The sequence below is a fragment of the Lepidochelys olivacea genome (assembly GCF_965140295.1).
Source record: "Lepidochelys olivacea isolate rLepOli2 genome assembly, chromosome: 8".
NCBI lineage: Eukaryota > Metazoa > Chordata > Testudines > Cheloniidae > Lepidochelys > Lepidochelys olivacea.
Genome location: NC_140418.1, coordinates 17,186,635 through 17,199,862, shown reverse-complemented (window position 1 = coordinate 17,199,862; position 13,228 = coordinate 17,186,635). Strand labels below are relative to the sequence as shown.

The window sequence follows — 13,228 nt, the reverse complement described above, 5'->3', positions numbered from 1 at the left end:
CCAAAATACACCTAAGGGCAGCCAGCGCCTCCCCCACCCACCCCTCTTCTCCTACCCGCCTTCCCTTGTCCCATCACGCAGGCCCTCCGCTCAACCCCCGCCCCGTAACCCCCACGGCGCCAGACACGCTCCATGGCGCACGCGCAACCGGCGCCACCCGAGGGACGTTAGGGCGCGTGCTCAGTCACTCGGAGGTCTCGAGGACGGCCGGAACCGCCGCTGCGCATGCCCCGTGTCCCGCTTGAGCCGGAAGTGGTTCGTTTGTTTCGTGACACGTCGCAGCGGAGGAGGGTGAGGGCTGGCAGCCGGGGGGGTTCTCTCAGCGCTGCGAGGAGGGGTTGCCAGGTGAGTTTGCGGAAAGGTAGCGGCTGCTCCCCTAACGGGGAGCCCTTTCCCCAGCCTCCCTGGCGCTGCCCCGCTCCTCCCCGGGCCTCGACCCGCCCCGTCCCGGGGCTCCAAGCGGCTGCCCCCCAGCGGGAGGTTGGGTCGGGGTCCCCTCTTTCCAGAGGGGAAAGCTGAGCCACAGAGACGTAAGCTGATTGGCTCCGGGTTACTACTGCGAGGCCCTGGCAGGAATTGCGGGTGGGCCCCGACTCCGGGCGTGCGGATTGGGGCGTCAGGGCCGCGAACGGGCGCTGGGAGCCACACACATGATGATGTTGTTGTTACTTAAAGCTGCGCCTCGTGCTTGTAATGTTGAAAACGCAGCGAGGTTTGTGGTGTCGCTTCTTGGCTGTACGGCGCCTGTTGTTGCTTGGCCCGCTTGTTAAATCATCCCCGTTGTAACTATTAATCGTTACCGGTGGCACGTTTAACTTATGTATTAGTGACTGTGGAAAGAAACACTCCTCCTATATCCATTATAATCTACATGTTTTGAGCTCTTATGGCACTGTAAAATGTTATACATTTACACACACACAGATCACAGGTTTCAGAGGAGCAGCCGTGTTAGTCTGTATCCGCAAAAAGAAAAGGAGTCCGTGGCACCTTAGAGACTAACCAGTTTATTTGAGCATAAGTGGCTCAGCTACAGCTCACTTTATCGGATGCATTACACAATCTTCTAAAGTATCATGTGTATTAGAGGGGTAGCCGTCAGTATCCACAAAAACAAGGAGGAGTCTGGTGGCACTGCAAAGACTAACAGATTTATTGGGGTATTACAATCATTTTCAGAGTGTTCTTGAGTTTGCCGTCTTTCTAGCAAATATTTGTCCCTAACCACATCAACAATTTATTACAGTTGTATGATAGCCAGAGGCCAGAGTAACCCTTTGTGACTCATACAAGCTTTAATGTTCTTATTTTACAGATAATTTGCAATGTCTGGGTTTGACAATTTCAATACAGATTTCTACCAAACAAGTTATAGCATTGATGACCAGGCACACTCCTATGATTACAGTGGAAGCGGAGAACCATACAATAAGTAATTTGTACATTTTTTTCCATTCTTTAACTTGTATAGTATTAGTTTATCGTGTCTATGATTGCATTTCTTTATATGTCTAACACTTACACACACACACAAACAACAAAACCGCTCCAGATAAGAATGGCCATACTGCGTTAGACCAGTGGTCCATCTAGCCCAGTAACCTGTCTTCTGACAGTGACCAATGCCCACTGCTTCGGCAGGAATGAACAGAATAGCAATTACGAGTAATCCATCCCCTGCCATCTACTCCCAGTTTCTGGAAGTCAGAAGCTAGGGACACCTGGAGAATGGGGTTGTGTCCCTAACCATCTTGGCTAATACCCATTGATGTACCTATCCTACATGAACTTATCTAATTCTTTTTTGAACTCAGTTATAGTTTTGACCTTCACAGCATCCCCTGGCAACAAGTTCTACAGATTGACTGTGCGTTGTATGAAGAAAAACTTTCTTTTATTTTAAACTTGCTGCCTATTAATTACATTGGGTGACCCCCTGGTTCTTGTGCTGTGTAGGAGTAAATAATACTTCCTTATTCACTTTCTTCACACCATTCATGAATGTATAGACCTCTATCGTATCCGCCCTTAGTCATCTTTTTTCCAAGTTGAAAAGTCCCCATCTCCTTAATCTCCTCTCATATGGAAGCTGTTCCATACCCTTAATCATTTTTGTTACCCTTTTCTGCACCTTTTCCAATTCTAATATACGTTTTTTTGAGATAGGGTGATCAGAGCTGCACACAGTATTTAAGATATGGCTGTACCATGATTTATATAGTGGCATTATGATATTTTGTCTTATTACTCTCTTTCCAAATGGTTCCTAACATTCTGTTAGCCTTTTTTGACAGCCACTGCACACTGAGCAGATGTTTTCAGAGAATGGGGGGGGGGGGGGGATGGTAGATGTGGTATTCCTTAACTTGAGTAAAGGTTTTCATACGGTCTTGCATGACCTTCTCATAAACAAACTAGGGAAATATAACCTAGATGGAGCTACTATAAGGTGGCTGCAGAACTGGTTGGAACACCATTCCCAGAGAGAATTCATTAGTGGTTCACAGTCAAGCTGGAAGGGCTTATCAAGTGGGATCCTGCAGGGATCAGGTCTGGGTCTGTTCAATATCTTCATCTATGATTTATATAATGACATAGAGAATACACTTATAAAGTTTGCAGATGATACTGTACCAAGATGGGAAGGGTTGCAGGTGCTTTGGAGGTTAGGATTACAATTCAAAATGATCTGGACAAATAGTCTGAAGTAAATAGGATGAAATTCAATAAGGACAAATGCAAAGTACTCCACCTAGGAAGGAACAATCAGTTGCACACATGCAAAATGGGAAATGACTGCCTGTGAAGGAGTATTGCAGAAATGGATCTGGAAATCATAATGGATCACAAGCTAAATAGGATACAACAGTGTAACACTGTTGCAAAAAAAGCAAACGTCATTCTGGGATGTATTAGCAGGAGTGTTGTAAGCAAGACACGAGAAGTAATTCTTCCACTCTACTCCTCACTGATTAGGCTTCAAGTGGAGTATTGTGTCCAGTTCTGGGTGCCACATTTCAGAAAAGATGTGGACAAACTGGAGAAGGTCCAGAGAAGAGCAACAAAAATTATTAAAGGTCTAGAAAACATGACCCATGAAGGAAAACTGAAAAAACTGGGTTTGTTTAGTCTGGAGAAGAAGAGACTGAAGGGGGACATAACAGTTTTCAAGTACATAAAAGGTTAAAAGGAGGAGGGAGAAAAATTGTTCTCCTTAACCTCTGAGGATAGGACAAGAAGCAATGGGCTTAAACTGCAGCAAAGGGCAGTTTAGGCTGGACATCAGGAAATACTTCCTAAATGTCAAGGTAGTTAAGCACTGGAAAAAGTGCCTAGGGAGGTTGTAGAATTTGTCACTGGAGATTTTTAAGAACACTTGTCAGGTATGGTCTAGATAAAGTATGCAGTCCTGCTGTGAAGTGCAGAGGACTGGACTAGAAGACCTCTCAAGGTCCCTTTTAGTTCTACAGTTCTATGATTGTATGAAGTAGCAATAATGATGCCAAGATTTTTTTTTTTTGAGTGCTAACAGCTAATTTAAATCCCATTATTTTGTATATATAGTTGGAATTATGTTTTCCAATGTGCATTTGTCAGCAGTGAATTTCATCTGTCATTTTGTTGTCCAGTTATCCAGTTTTGTGAGATCCCTTTGTAAATCTTCGTAATCTGTTTTGGATTTAACTATTTTGAATAATTTTGTATAATCTGTAAATTACGCCACCTCACTGTTTACCCCTTTTTCCAAATTATTTTTGAATATGTTAAACAGCACTGTTCCCAATACAGATCCCTGGGGGATAGTCCTATTTACCACTCTCCGTTCTGAAAAATGAAAATTTATTCCTACCCTCTGTTTTTTAACCAGTTACTGATCCTTGAGAGGACCTTCCCTCTTATCCCATGAATGCTTACTTTGCTCAAGAGCCTTTGGTGAGGGAACCTTGTCAAAGGCTTTCTGAAAGTCCAAGTGCACTATATCCACTGGATCACCCTTGTTCACATGTTTGTTGACACCCTTTAAAAAATTCTAATAGATTGGTGAGACGTGATTTCCCTGTACACAAAGCCGTATTGACTCTTCCCCCAACAAATTGTGTTCATCTATGTGAGAAGGCATGTCGGCTTAGAAAGGGGAAGGGAAGAGTAGTAAATGTGTTAGTGCTTCCTCAGGAGGGTCCAGAGGATCAGAGTGCTGCAGAGGTGTCTGAGTTTTCCTCCCATAGGGGTGGAAAAGGAGATTTGATTGTGAAGGTCCCTTCTGGGCGTGGGTTTTGAGCAGATGGAGATAGGGAAATTACAGAACCTTGTAATGAAATTATTCATTTTTTCTTAAATGTCTCTGTACAGTCTTGGCAGTTTCTTTCGTTGATGTGCAGAAAGAACTTATTAGCATTAAATTATACAATGTACTTACATTTACATAATGAGTAGAGAAAAGAGACCTATTGAAGAACAACAATCTGTTAGATATACATTTATTTTTATGTAACATCTATAAGAGGAGGTTTCTCAGAAGTGATTAGGTACCCCTCTGGGTGTCACAGTAGTGATCCTTTGCTGGTGAATTTTTGCAGTACTAGTTTCAGGCTACCTGTGAGATAGTAAAGTGTTAAAATCATTTTGTTTTGAAGTGTGTGGGCGCAAGCTGCTTGTATTCAAACAGCTTGTATTCAAAAGTGCAAACTTGACACAGAACTAGTCTTCTGTGACCAGAGTTTGAGAAAATTTGAGTTAGAAAGTGAAATATTACTTTCATCTGCATGTGTCATGATGGTAGATGTCATAATGTGTGCTTATGCTCTGAATGTCATAATCCTCATCATATGTATGCTAGGAGTGGTATCTGATACAATTGATATATGGGAAGGGGGAAGATAGTCAATTTGACTAGGCTGTCTTTCAACTCTATGAAAATATCATACGGGAAGCTTAAATAATATGAAGACTTTGGATCTCCTTTCAAGATTGAGCTCTGTTAAATATACGATTTAATACTGAGTGTAAATTCATGCTGTCATTTGATAAATTATAGGAGTGAGATATACAACTGAAGGGGCTATATTTGGATTGACAGATACCTTTTGCTAGTCTTCTGTAGGCCCAATCTTGTCATATTTTCAAATTAAATGGGCTTGGATTGGTTTTGACCTGAAAATGCTACTACTTGGAGGCTTCTAAATTTTCTTATCATTATGTGATATCTGATGGTAAAAAGGTGAAAAACTTACAAACTAAGCAAGATTTGACCTGATTACTTAAATTAGAGAACTTGAGATAAGGAGTCCATAAACCCATATACCTTTTCAAGTCACACTTTACTCCTTGTGGTGCGTTGGGGTGAGTGCATCTGTGCAGCTACATATTTAGGGTGGGAGGAGTAATTAACTTCACTTTAAAAATTAGCTAAACAAGATTATATGTTGTATACTAAGTTGTTATAGGAAGTGTGTCTTATGTGACTGGGTAAGGTTTAAAAAAACCTGTGCCTGCCAGTAATATTATGTTGTTCTCCACAGACAATATAGTGGCTATGACTACTCTCAGCAAAGTGGATTTGTCCCTCCAGAGATGATTCAGCAACAGCAGCCTTACACAGGGCAGATCTACCAGCCAACGCAAACATACACTCCAACTACAGCACAGTCTTTCTATGGAAGCAATTTTGAGGATGAGCCACCCTTACTAGAAGGTATAACTTGTTCTTTACTAGTCCTCTCCAAAACTGCCCCTAACTTTGGAGTAACCTAAGAAGTAAGGAATGTACTCTCTAGTTAACTAAAAAAAAAAAAAAAATTAGAAGTAATTGCATCTGTCATGCTTGCCTCTGAGTTCCCCTGCCAATTTCTCACTTTAGTCACATTCTCTTATTTCTCTCCCCTGTTGGTTTCTGAAGGCCACACAAATTAAATGGGAAATTGACTGTACACAACATTATGTCAAATGGGGGAATAAAAGCATAGATTTTTTTCCTCAGTCTGTTATAAAAGCTGTTATTTGCAACAACAAAAGGTTAAGTTTTTTTAATTGATAATGCCTCTTTAATTATAAATAACTGACTTCGGTGTTTAGAACCCAAATTCTAATTTGAGGAAAGGAGTAATAAATGTGTAGGATATGTCCTACATAGAATACAAAGTGCTGGAATTGATACATATTGAGAATACTTGGACTAATGGCAGGATTTTTCACCTTCTCTATGCATTATACTCTCAGTGAGAGCTTAAGACAAATTACCTTTCCTGTTACTAAATGACAAGGGAAGTACTAAGCAAAATTTGTTTACTAATCTACATAGATAGTGTCCCATTCCTTGTGTTGGTAAATCAAATCTGTACCATGCAGAGGGTCAGTCTTAGTATCAATCCTGTCTTAGAAGCAATCCCAAGGAGTTCTGATTGCAGAATCTGGGCCTTAGAGACTAGCAGTCCCTCATTCCTGAGTAGTTGAGAAATGGAGTGCCACGGAGACAGTGCGCTCAACCGCCTAAAGAAGAAATGGAATGTCTATCATTCTTTGGTCATCTAAGGAATAGTACTTGATAACCATCATGTCTTGCCTTCAGTCTGGAGCAGATTTGAAAGTGAAGGGGCAGGAAAATGGGGGCAAAGGAGAAATAAAAAGGGAAACAAATCTTCATAATTTTTTTCATGTAACCTGTAGAATTAGGGATCAATTTCGACCACATCTGGCAGAAGACACTAACAGTTCTACACCCATTAAAAGTAGCAGATGGCAGCATCATGAATGAAACTGATTTGGCAGGACCAATGGTCTTCTGTCTTGCCTTTGGAGCCACGTTATTGCTGGTAAGATACAGATTGCAAAATATTAATGTGTATCGTAGTCCAAAAACATTGAGAAAATCTAAATTATTCTTGGGGGTCTCATAAGAATCTCCATGGCCTGGAAGTCACAAAACAAGTCTTGACCAAGGATTTGTGGCTCATTAGTACATGATTTTGGGCCTGATTCAAAGCCCCTTGATGGAAGTCTTTCCATTGTTCTCACCATGCTTTGGGTCAGGCCCTTCAAGTAATGTGCCATGTTTCTTTATGTAGTGGCTTCTTTGCATATCTTCCTTTTGTGAATATGGCTTCTGTTGTCATGAAGACTGAGGACCATAGTCACAATTTTTGGGGTGGGGAGGATCAGATGACTCATTGTCCTTGGTTTTATAAAGTTAAATCTTCAATTTCTTCAATCTGGAAAAAATCAAGATGTGTTGTTTGCTGTCAAACACAGGTTCAATAGAATTTAATTTTTATTTGCACAAAATGTTTTAATTTGGTTGCCTTATCCATAGTTTTGGCTCTTGGTACATATTCCATTTATACATTTAGTAGCTGTTTCTATCATGCGAGTTTCTGATGCACTGAAATTTTACTTTGGGATATTCTAGTATTTCTTTGTTCAGTATACTTAGTTTATTGTTGGTAGTTTTCCTTTAGCTGATTGTCTTTAAGAAAAAAATACTAATAAAGGAAATTCACAATTCAATTACTTTTTAAAATTATATTGATGTGGTTGACATTAGACAGGTTGACACCACCAACGATGTCAGCATTATTAAACGTGATTTACCATTAGTTCAGCAAAACAATGGCCAAAACTGTTAACATTTGCTGATTGACCTATAGGCTTTGATGGGAACAGGCCTGTGGTCTCCAGCCTTTTCACATCCAAGATCACTTTTTGAACTTAAGGGCAACTCAGGATCTACCCTGCCCCTTCCCCAAAACCCTGCCAGGCTCACTCCATCTCTCGCTCTCCCCCCACCCTCACTCACTCTCTCTCCGGGCTGGAGTTGGGGTTCAGGACAGAGTGCAGGCTCTGGGCTGGGGCTGAGGGGTTTGCGGTATGGGAGGGGACTCCGGACTGAGCCTGGGGCAGGGGGTTGGGATGCAAGAGGGGGTGAGGGATGCAGGCTCTGGGAGGGAGTTGGGGTGCAGGAGGGGGCTCTGGTCTGGGGCAGAGTGTTGTGGTGCAGGGTGCTGGCTCTGGGAGGTGGGTCAGAGCTGGGGCAGGGAGTTGGGGTGCAGGAGGGGGGCTGGGATGCTGGCTCCAGGAGGGGGCTCAGGTTTGGGGTGTGGCCTCCCACGGGGCGGCACTTACCTTGGGCAGCTCCCAGTCGGCAGCGCAGTGAGGCTAGGGCAGGCTCCTTGCCTACCCCAGCCCGATGTGTTTCTGGAAGGGGCCAATGTGCCCCTGCAGCTCCTGGGGCGGGGGGGTTGCCATGTGGCTCCATGTGCTGCCTCTCTCTGCAAGCACCGCCCCCACAGCTCCCGTTGGCCACAGCTCGCCGTTCCTGTCCAATGGGAGCTTTGGGGGCGGTGTTTGCAGGCAGGAGCAGCTCACAGAGGAAGACCCTTGCGCCCCCCCGGGGCTGCGCTGACCGCTTCCAGGAGTGGTGTGGCACTGGGACAGGCAGGGAGCCTGGCCTTAGTGGCAGCCCGCTGTACCACCGGAGATTGTGTTCGACTGGGAGATTCTCTAGAATCGACTAGTCGATCGCAATTGACCAGTTGGTGACCACTGCTACAGGTGTTTTGCCATTAAACTTAATTGGAATAAGATTGACTCCCAGGATCTCTGCCAATCTGACCTAGGGGAAAATTCCTTCCCAACCCCAAATATAGCGATCAGTTAGATCCTGAGCATGTGGGCAAGATCCACCAGGGAAAGAATTCTCGGTAGTAACTCAGAGCCCTCCCCCTTTAGAGTGAAGAAAGTAACCACTTGTGTGTGTTACCAGTTTGAGAGTGAATTGAAAACTAATCTGAAAATGGTTAAGACGATAGAAAATACACTGAAATGAAAACAGCTGAGAAATTGGCGTATTGGAGGATATTACAATGGTGGGTAATCACTTAACAAAACTCAGGATTCTGTTTTATTGAATGTCTTGAATTTATTGCAGTTTCAGTCACTTGGCTGATCCTGTTTCTGAACAGCACTGCTTTTGGGTCCAGAATTCAGAGTGTCACAGCCTGCTTTTCCCAGATATTTCCCTATATCTGTACAGCATTCAGTCATTTGGTACAGTTTTCTTGGTCTGTCTAAAAATTAAAGAATGACTTCCCTGTGCGTCGAGCACTCTAGTTCAAACATTTTCCTATCTGCCAATCTAATGCAGTCACGCAGCTCTGTCCATATTGGATGCATTCTTAAGCTGGGTCTCCAAGTCGTGCTCTGAGAGGATACATACCTAAATAAAATGGAATCAGATTTTTAAATATTGTATTAACACTATTTTACAAGACCAAAAATAATTCTAGATGGGAAACAAAAAACTTGAAATATTTTATGATGATGAATTTACGGTATGCCATAACTCTGCGTGGCACTTCACACAAAAAATTTACCCCCTTAAGGCAAAAATCAAGCATCTGAATCATTGGTAGAGATGGAAAGAGTTATGTCACATGCAGCATTTTTCAGTGCATCGCTAATTTACATTTTTTATTTAGCCTTTGATCATTGCTGCAGTAAAGGTGCTGATAAAAAACTATTCAGATAATCCTCAGAGTAGGATCAACATGCAAATATAATGGAGTAAATCGAGCGAAGTTGATAAGATTTTTGTAGCTCAGCTAGAATTACATGTTACATAAGCACACTAAGTTTGCAGCTGGTTAGATGCACCACCTTTTGTAATTGAAAACTGATATGGTAAATATGCCTATTAGACATTTTGGTATAGAAGTACTCTGTTTGGATTGTTTGTGGGATACCTTTCTTAATCCTCTTCATCTTTATCCCTAAATCCTACGTCAGATTCATCCCTAGGTCAAAGATTACCACAATTTTATACTCATTTGTAAAATGCAGTATTTAGTCAACTTTAAGACAAAACATGTTTAACTTGTATTACTCCTCTCATCTTTAGGTTGGTAAAATTCAGTTTGGGTATGTGTATGGAATTAGTGCAATTGGATGTTTAGGAATGTTTTGCCTGCTGAACTTAATGAGCATGACGGGCGTCTCGTTTGGCTGTGTTGCTAGTGTCCTGGGATACTGTCTTCTTCCTATGATCCTGCTTTCCAGTTTTGCAGTTATATTTTCTTTGCAGTAAGTATCAATACTAACTATTTATAATAAAATCCTGCTTCCATATATTGTGGATTTTTCTCCCATTGGGGGGAAGTTCTCTTAGATGGAATTTATATTATATTAATAATGGATTTGTCAAATGAAGTGAACGCTTATACAGCATGAACACTTATTCACTATCCATTTTCAGTTATTACAAATTACTTTTAGATTCAAATTATAGTATACTTCAAACATGTTTATTTGTCAAACAACTCAAACAAGTTGTATATCAGGATATAGAAAACTGAAATGATTTAAGAAATATAGATTAAATTTTAATTAATGTTGAGTCTGGAAAACTAAGTTAAATGCCCAGCACAAATCACTAACTTCATTACTCATCACAGAAAGCTACTTGTACAGAAGTACAAAAGAACACCTTGTTTTGAGTGTACTCAGTTCTAAACCTTTTTGTACTTTTTTTACTAGTCATTCTAAAATCTTTACTGAATAATAAATACTAATTTTATATTTACTGAAATTCCATGTACATTTTATTTAAAAACCCTCAATGATAAAATTCAGTATAAAGTTTTAAAACAATCAGCCTTTGAAGCATATTTAACTTACTAGAAAATATTCTAATTCCTGCATTCCTCTAAGGATAGAGACACACACACACCTTTTTAAACTGTTCTTTTCTTGTATGTTACAGGGGAATGATGGGAATTATTCTCACTGCTGGAATTATTGGATGGTGCAGTTTTTCTGCTTCCAAAATCTTCATTTCTGCCTTAGCAATGGAAGGACAACAGCTTCTAGTAGCATATCCCTGTGCTTTATTATATGGAGTCTTTGCTCTTATTTCTGTGTTTTGAACTGACTATTCTGATTACTGGACTTCAGTGGGCCAAACTGAAAGGAGAAAAAAGAACCCTTGGAACACTTAATTGGACTAGCACACAGCTGTGTCGCTGCTATCATGCAAACTTAACTCTTGAATTGTCTGATGGAGCAATGGAAACCTGTCTTGTTCACTTTTATAGGACTTGTGAATATTGTTTGAATTGACCTGCAGTGTCTATAGCTTTAAGTTTTCATGCTTATACAGTTAAATATGTAATGTTTCTTTACCATTTCTACAGCCTTTAGAAAAGTAACTTTGGGGGTTTTTGGGAGGGTTGGGGGTGGGAGGAGAAGTGGGGTTGTAGTTATATTTGGTAGGTTTTCAATCAGCAAAAGTAAATGAAACTACAGTCATTGCAGTCTTTATTTAAAAAAAGAAAAAAACCCAAACAATCTTTGGCCAACCCAATTCCTGTCACCTCTATTGCAAAGAGTTTCTCAAGCAAGTTGACAATTGCATATTTTCTGTATTTTAACAAATACTCTTTAAGCTGTTATTTATACAATGTGTTGGTATTTCAGAATTCAATATGCAATTTAAATTGTTTAATTTGAAAACAAATCCTTTAGTCAAAAGTATACAAATAAATTTGAGACTTGAAATGTGAATGTGTTTAGATGTTAGCATCAGTTTAAGTGGTTATACCTTCTTGGGTTTACCAAGATTACTTGCAGGAGCTTGTTCTAATAATGCACATATTAATGGCTCCAGGGTAGACGTTTTTCTTTTTTTTTCTCTCTTTTTTTTTTTTTTTTTTTTTTGCGGGGGGGGGGGAAGTATTTACTTCCAGGAAAAAAAACCCACCATTTTGAAAAGCATATTAAAGTGTCATGGTTGTCAGTATTGTAGTTATTGTAAAGGTCATTTGATGCATATTGATTAAATTTTCCCCTAAATAATTTTGAGATGGTGCTGGAATTGACTTTCTAACCCTCTTTCTGCTTTATGGTTTTGAATGACCAGAATTAGAGAATTTCAGCTATTAAAATGAAATTGGAGCTTTCACATTGGAATAAACCACAACACTTAAATAAAACAGCAATACTCTCCCTTCTTCTGGTTACTCTTTCGATACATTTGAATTAGTTTTTTACTGTGCTTAATCTTGCAGTAAAAGCATAAACTTGTTTTTGGTGGCAGTCAACTCTCAGACTCAGCATTGTCATAATTTCATGGAAAAAAATAAGTAGGAAAGGGAAGATGGGTAGTGTTAGTTTATACATGTTTTTGTTTTTTAAAACATGCATGAAAGAAACCATTCTAATTTTGTTTTACACACTTGTGGTTATGAAATTCTTCTTGCTAGGGGCAGAGTCTGGTTTAAAGATTCAAATTCTGTCCCTGTTTTGGAAATATTTCTTGGTGAAATGGTGAAAGCTCTTACCAAATACAAGTTCTTGGCTGAGATTTTGCTCTTATGGTGGTGTAAATCTGGAGTAACAGTTGACTGCATTGTAGTTACTCTAGTTTTGTACCAGTGTAACTATCAGATAGTGTAATCTACTTGTACAGTTTGAGTTAAATTGCAAATCAGATACATGTAGTTTTAAACACTTTTTGATAGGACTAAAAGAGGGAAAAAGACTTACCATTCAGCTGGTTTTTAGTATTGTAGAGAGAGGTTATAAAAATAGTATATTTGAAAACTTAAGCTTTGCATGTCTGGAAACTACAGTTCACTGCTTTCAGTAGCTGTTGTAAAAACTTGTGTAACTAAAATATTTTCTGGTATTCTTTCACTAGTCTTACACAATGAATAGGAAAGGGTCTTCCCAGAAGGACTGCTCTGTGTAAACATCAAGGCCAAGTTACTTATGTATTCCCTGGTGAGAGATATTAATACTACTCCATCTAACAGAAGCAAAGCTGTAATCTATTTTAATTTAAATGATTGTTCCACTTTTCCTTCTCTGCCCTAATAGTGTTTACATTTCAACAGTTTGCTTTCAGTTAATGCTCATGTGCCAAGGTAGTGCAGTCATCTTGGAAATAACTTCTTGAGAAACTGGCTGCACTTTTGAACCTTTTTCTGTTAAATTCAGTTGTTGAATACACAACGGTGGGTAAGTTCTGTGTTTGCAATAGGTCTTATTTTAAAGGGAGATTTAACAAAGCAATCGGGTACTAAAAGCTACTGCCATTTTCAGTGCAAGCTCTAATCATAACATTGCAAGTGTCTTCTTAATGTTGCATGGATGGTGAGTTTTAAAGGGACTGTTGTGGGAAAGTGAGTTAGAGATAACCATCTCACAGTAACATCTGTGGAAGTTGGGCCTGCTCTTCAGA

The 13,228-nt window shown here is 40.2% G+C and overlaps 1 protein-coding gene across 2 annotated transcripts; it reads left to right on the top strand.

Annotated features, from left to right (window-relative positions):
• Positions 1–208: 208 nt before the first annotated feature.
• On the top strand, positions 209–11,683 carry YIPF5 (Yip1 domain family member 5). Of its 2 annotated transcripts, none has more exons than XM_084636214.1 (6): positions 209–345; positions 1,316–1,432; positions 5,520–5,692; positions 6,664–6,809; positions 9,890–10,071; positions 10,751–11,682. In XM_084636214.1, exons 2-6 carry the CDS (start codon positions 1,326–1,328, stop codon positions 10,911–10,913), a joined length of 771 nt encoding a protein of 256 aa, XP_084492340.1. In that variant the 5' UTR covers positions 209–345; positions 1,316–1,325; the 3' UTR covers positions 10,914–11,682. The 2 variants fall into 2 exon arrangements, with proteins under 2 accessions (XP_084492340.1, XP_084492341.1); XM_084636215.1 differs by having other exon boundaries at positions 271–291; positions 10,751–11,683.
• The last annotated feature ends 1,545 nt before the right edge of the window (positions 11,684–13,228 follow it).